We start from the raw sequence: 6,109 nt of genomic DNA on the forward strand, positions 1-6,109 counted from the left end.
GTGTCGCCCCTGCTAGGGAGGTGGAGTGCAGGGGCGTCACGGTCCCCACGTTCTGGAAGCCGCCTAAGCACCCACTGCTACCCCGGCCTCTGTCCCCCATGCAGGATGGCTCACGAAAGCGGCCTCAAGGAGAGCCCGTCCTGGGTGACCCAGCGTGCCCAGGAGATGTTCCAGAAGACGGGCACGTGGAGCCCGGAACGAGGTCCCCCCACCGACATGCCCAACAGCCAGCCTAACTCTCAGGTGCCTCTGTCCCCCAACTCCCCAACGGCTCCCAGGGCCCGGGTGGTTCAGGAGGAAGGGATCTGGGCCCCCCCACACACACACCTGCAGCTCCCTCCATCTGCAGACACCAGGGATCTGGAGGTCAGGCCCCAGGGCTCATCCAGCTTCGCCATCTGCTCCGCAGTCCGTGGAGATGCGAGAGATGGGCAGAGATGGCTACTCCGACAGCGAGCACTACCTCCCCATGGAAGGCCAGGGCCGGGCCGCCTCCATGCCCCGCCTCCCTGCAGAGAACCAGGTGAGGGCTTTCACCACTGCCCTAGGGCTGGACCCCTAACTCTGCACCAGGTGGGGCCGGGCCCCCCGCAACAAGCAGCCCAGTGCATCCCATCCCTGCCGGACTCAGGCCTGGGTAGAGACTCCTTGGGCCTCTGAAGCAGTCTGCAGGCCCCACCCACCACCTGGCCGCACCTGGAGCACCTGCAGACCCTCCTCCCTCACAGAGGACGGAGAGGAAAGTGCTCCCCTGGGGCAGAGGGCAGTGGCCACTGCAAAATGGTCTCTGGCTGCCCTGGTTGGAGGTTGCAGACAGGGGAGGTTGTGGAAGATTAGTGGGTGCAGCAGGGTTCAACAGGGCCAGGTGACACCTGCCGCGAAGATCACCCCTACACAAACACACACACATGCCCAGCATGCATGCACACACACGTGCAGCTGTGCGCCTACTCAGATGCTTGCATAACACACACACATGCGTGTGCACGTGGGCATATACACACTGCACATGTCCTCACACATGCACACATGTACGAGCACACGTGTCTGTATATGGGAACTTGACAGGTCCTAGGATGAAGTAGCAGAGTCTGGGGTGGGTCTGGGGGCAGCTGGGTTCCTATTTTCTGTCTGGTCTCTGTGGGGGTCACTGGGGGGGACAGGGGTGTGTGCTTGATGTGTGTCTGTGTGTGGCCGCTTCACCCAGCTGCCAGGCCCACCTGCAGATGATCTAGTTGCCCTGGACTCGTGGGACAGAGGGCCCAGAGGCATAGCTGGCTGCCCCCCCCCGGCCTGAGCAGCGGCGGCCCATGCACACAGCCGGCCTCTGGAGGAGAACAGGGCGTGGCTTCAAGAGCCTGGCCCGGGCGCGTGGCATGTGTGGCTGTGGCGAGCTTTCTGTGTGCTGTGTGTGGCGTCTGCACGGGGCAGGAGGCTGTGCTGTGCCTGGCTGGACCAGGGTCACCTGAGGGCCTGGCCTCTGGCTGCTGGGAACATGGGTTGGAGAGCACCCAGTGTGCATGCTGCTGCCCCCTCAGGACCGAGCTGCTGGGCCCCAGGAGGGGGTTGGGACAAGCCCAGCTGACGGCCACCACGTGGAAGCTTTGAGCATCAGCTGGAGCCAGGGGTTGGGGTATGCATCGCATGAGGCAGAGCCCAGGGCCAGGGGCTCGAGGCTGCGCCATCCCGTCTTTCGGTCCCATGCCTCTGCCATCTGTCTGTCTGTGTCTCCTGTCTGTCTCCTCTGTACCCATGGGAATGGAGGACATCCAGCCCTGGGGGCCCAGGACACCCACCCGCCAGGACTTTAACTTTTCTTTTCCTTCCTGCCTTCTCCCTCCGATTTCTCTTGATGCCAGTGCCACCCCCTTCCCTGGCTTCTTCTCCATGTACCGCCTCCTCACTCTCCCTCTTGCCTTTTATATTTATTTTCTTCTTTCTGTTTTTTCTGTGTGCACCATCCCATGGGGCTGTGACAGAGGAGAAGGGGCCGGCCACGTGGGAATAACCTCAGTGTATGTACCGCGCCTGCCCAGCGCCCAGCAGGGCTCCGGCCCCCTCTTCCTCCCCACCCCCCCTCCAGGGAGTCCCGTCATCTCTCACCCTCACCCTCAGACCCCACCCTTTCTTTGCCAATCTCACCCTCTCCCCCATGGAGCCCAATCCTTGTGTGTGGTGTCCTGTGTGTGCCCCCCACCCATACGCCCTGGTGGGCGGGGCCATCCCCATCCTCACTCCTACCACCTTTTCTTCAGGGCCCCCTACGCCAGAGGACGCGGGCTCTCCAAGAGCCTGGCCCACCCTGCACCTCTTTCTGGGGGGCTTCTTCCCCTAACACCACCACCAACCCGTGGTCCTGCAGCTCCTACCTGGAGCCACCAGTGCTCAGCTGGGCTGGACCTTGGGAGGCAGACATCTGCCCCATCTCCCTCCTTCCCTCCTCTGCCTGCTGCAGAGAAACCTGTGTCAGGGCTTGACCCAGGGGTGCAGCACCCGGGAAAAGAGTGGGCCCCCAGAGCCTCAGGTGCCTGGGTATCCCCCACCCCCACCCAGAGCTCCCTAGCGTGGGCCTCACCAGAAGGACTCAGACTTGCGGGGGCAGCGAGCACAGCCCCGTTAGCCGGGAGGACCTGGAGCTGCCCTGCCGGGCACCTGGTCCTGAGCCCATAGGTCAGCCAGCCACAGAGTCGGAGGCTTCTCACCTTCCCAGGAGAGCAAGCGGGGGCAGGGATGAGGGCAGCAGTCGGGGCTCCCAGGTTTGCACCCTGGATGGATGAGGGCAGGGCTTCCCTCTGGCCAGCCTGAGCCTGCCCAACCCTGGCTGGGCCCCAGGGGCTGGAGGATGAGGGTCAGATCTTTCTGGTCAGAACCCAGGATGGGCTCAAAAGGAGCAGTCTTGTCTCTGAGGGACAGAGGAGTCCTCACGCTCCACCCTCAGAGGCCTGGCCACACTCAGAGCCCTGAATGATCAGGGGGAGCCAAGGCCCCACGGCACCCCCTGGCCCCTGCCCCAGGATGGTCACACTCCAGTCATCAAAGGCCGCCGCCAGGCTGCCGCGATGGGGCAGGAAGGACCGGGACCACTTGGTGCTAGCTGCTGACCCCAGCCCACTGGCCTGTCCCCCTCCCAGACCATCTCAGACACCAGCCCCATGAAGCGTTCAGCCTCCGTGCTGGGCCCCAAGGCCCGACGCCTGGATGACTACTCACTGGAGCGGGTCCCACCCGAGGAGAACCAGCGCCACCACCAGCGGCGCCGCGACCGCAGCCACCGCACCTCTGAGCGCTCCCTGGGCCGCTACACCGACGTGGACACAGGTGGGCACCGACATGGACACAGATGGGCAGCCCCGTGGGGCTCAGGGACAAGCGGAACAGAGGAGAGGGGAGGAGAAGGCAGGGCAGCGGCTACAGGAACCTGGGTACGGCCCCATCCCCCCGACCCACTGACCCGCCTTGGTCTAGGGGATCTCTAGGGCCCTACACCCTCCGGGTGGCCTCCTGTGTGTGCATCTGCACCACTTGTCCCTCACGACCACCTGTCTGTCTTGTCTGTCCCACCCTCGCCCGGCCCAGGCTTGGGGACGGACCTGAGCATGACCACTCAATCCGGGGACCTGCCGTCGAAGGAGCGGGACCAGGAGCGGGGCCGGCCCAAGGATCGGAAGCATAGACAGCACCACCACCACCACCACCACCACCACCCCCCGCCCCCTGACAAGGACCGCTATGCCCAGGAACGGCCAGACCACGGCCGGGCGCGGGCCCGGGACCAGCGCTGGTCCCGCTCGCCCAGCGAGGGCCGAGAGCACATGACGCACCGGCAGGTGGGTGCGGCTGCAAGTGACCCCAGGCTGGGCTCACGGGCGGGGAGGCGGGGAGGAGAGAAGGGGACCCCCTACCCGATAGCCACTCTGGGCAAAGGTCCCCCGATCCCGGCTGTGACCACCTCCCATCCTGCCCCCAAGCCACAGGGGTGCCCGGCGGCCGGAGCAGACACGGCTCCCGGCCACATCAGCTGCCCATGCTGTCCCCCCAACACCCCCGCCCACCCGCCGCCCCCTCCCCGCCGCCCGCAGCTGCTTCCTCCTCGGTTGTGGATCACATTTGAGTTCTGGGCCGCGCCGCCCGACCTTTCGCTTTCCTTTAACCCGGCTTCCGTTTTTGTTTCGATTATAATTTGTCTTCTGGACGCCTGTGAGTAATTTTTGAAACTTCTGCTATTTTTAACCCCGAAACTTACAAAACTCCATTTCTCATTTCTCTTTTCACTTTGTTGTGTTGGTTTTCGACTCCTCCCCTCCCTCCTTGTCTCACTCTCCCTCCTCCCCTCCCTCCTCCCTGTGGCTGTTGCTTTTTTCCATTCAAATGTCCTGTGTCCCCCCCCCCCCCCTCCTCCCCCTCCTCCTCCCTCCCCTCCCGGCCCTTCTCCCTTGGCTCCCCTCTCTTCCTCCCAATCCTGTGTCTCCTTTGATTTTGTTGTATCTTTTTTTTTGATTTCCTTTGTTTCAATTTTCGTGTAGGGCAGTAGTTCCGTAAGTGGAAGCCCAGCCCCCTCAACATCTGGTACCAGCACTCCGCGGCGGGGCCGCCGCCAGCTCCCCCAGACCCCCTCCACCCCCCGGCCACACGTGTCCTATTCCCCTGTGATCCGTAAGGCCGGCGGCTCGGGTCCCCCGCAGCAGCAGCAGCAGGCGGTGGCCAGGCCGGGCCGGGCGGCCACCAGCGGCCCTCGGAGGTACCCAGGCCCCACGGCCGAGCCTCTGGCGGGAGATCGGCCGCCCACGGGGGGCCACAGCAGCGGCCGCTCGCCCAGGATGGAGCGGCGGGTCCCAGGCCCGGCCCGGAGCGAGTCCCCCAGGGCCTGTCGCCACGGTGGGGCCCGGTGGCCGGCATCCGGCCCGCACGTGTCTGAAGGGCCCCCGGGTACCCGGCACCACGGCTACTATCGGGGCTCCGACTACGACGAGGCCGACGGCCCGGGCAGCGGGGGCGGCGAGGAGGCCATGGCCGGGGCCTACGACGCGCCACCCCCAGCACGACACGCGTCCTCGGGCGCCACCGGGCGCTCGCCCAGGACTCCCCGGGCCTCGGGCCCGGCCTGCGCCTCGCCTTCCCGGCACGGCCGGCGACTCCCCAACGGCTACTACCCGGCGCACGGACTGGCCAGGCCCCGCGGGCCGGGCTCCAGGAAGGGCCTGCACGAACCCTACAGCGAGAGCGACGACGATTGGTGCTAAGCCCGGGCGAGGTGGCGCCCGCCCGGCCCCCCACGCACCCCACGCACACACCCCACCCGAGGAGCCGCGCAGAGGCCGCGGGGGCCCAGCACAGAGGGCCCGGGAGAGGGCCAGCCGGGAGACCCCAGACTCTGGAGAGGCCAGGGCTGGGCCACAAGGGTGTCCCGCAGAGACCCTCGGCCAGAAGAGACCCTCCTGGGCAGCCACGGCGCCCCCCACCCAGCCCCGATCCCCCCCACCTACGACGGGCTCTCGGGTGGGAGGCAGGGGGCAGACAAACCACACCGCCAAGGGATTTGAATTAACTCAGCCATTTTTGGAGAACTTTGGGGAACATGGAAAAAAACAAAAAAACAAAACAAAAAAAAAAAACATTTTTAAAAGAAAAACGGGGAGAAAAAAAATAGCTTCTATTGATGAGTTTTATCATCTCAATTGAATCTTTCCTTTCCCTGATAAATGAGAGCTGGTGGCCGAGTGCGGCAAAGAAGCCGGAAGGAAACGGAACCCCAGCGCCCAGCACCCATCACCAGACACACTCATATCCACACACGTTCTCAGACACACACAGGAGTGCTTGCCGGTTATACCAAACCCTACTATTACTGCCTGCAGAAATCAATTAAAAAAAATAATAATAAACAATTTTAAAAAGGACAAAAAAATTAATGATTGAGAAAAGAGGCATTTTTTTCTGACATTTGGTCCTGCTTGAAATAACAAAAGAAGAAAAAAAAACCCACCATGACCACCGATTCCTTTGCTTCTTTTTTCCTTTTTTCCTACCTTGTTTGAATCAAACGTGGTTTTTGGATGGGAGTGGTCTTTATCCCTTGGCTAGGTGCTGCCTGGGTGGGTCTCTCTTGGGG

General features: G+C 63.4%; 1 protein-coding gene across 16 annotated transcripts in view; it reads left to right on the forward strand.

The window, feature by feature from the left end:
- Positions 1-5,905, forward strand: part of CACNA1A (calcium voltage-gated channel subunit alpha1 A) — a 428,952-nt gene extending 423,047 nt beyond the window's left edge. For 11 of the 16 annotated variants that reach the window (XM_031659832.1, XM_031659845.1, XM_031659833.1 and 8 more), the window contains 6 exons: positions 105-243; positions 410-523; positions 1,980-2,015; positions 3,132-3,318; positions 3,577-3,827; positions 4,524-5,905. In XM_031659832.1, the coding sequence (XP_031515692.1) occupies positions 105-243; positions 410-523; positions 1,980-2,015; positions 3,132-3,318; positions 3,577-3,827; positions 4,524-5,240 (1,444 nt within the window). In that variant the 3' untranslated portion in view covers positions 5,241-5,905. The remainder of the gene's footprint in view (positions 1-104; positions 244-409; positions 524-1,979; positions 2,016-3,131; positions 3,319-3,576; positions 3,828-4,523) is intronic. The other 5 variants (XM_031659842.1, XM_031659843.1, XM_031659844.1 and 2 more) reach the window with 3 other exon arrangements.
- The last annotated feature ends 204 nt before the right edge of the window (positions 5,906-6,109 follow it).

This window comes from Papio anubis, chromosome 20 (assembly GCF_008728515.1).
Source record: "Papio anubis isolate 15944 chromosome 20, Panubis1.0, whole genome shotgun sequence".
Classification (NCBI taxonomy): domain Eukaryota; kingdom Metazoa; phylum Chordata; class Mammalia; order Primates; family Cercopithecidae; genus Papio; species Papio anubis.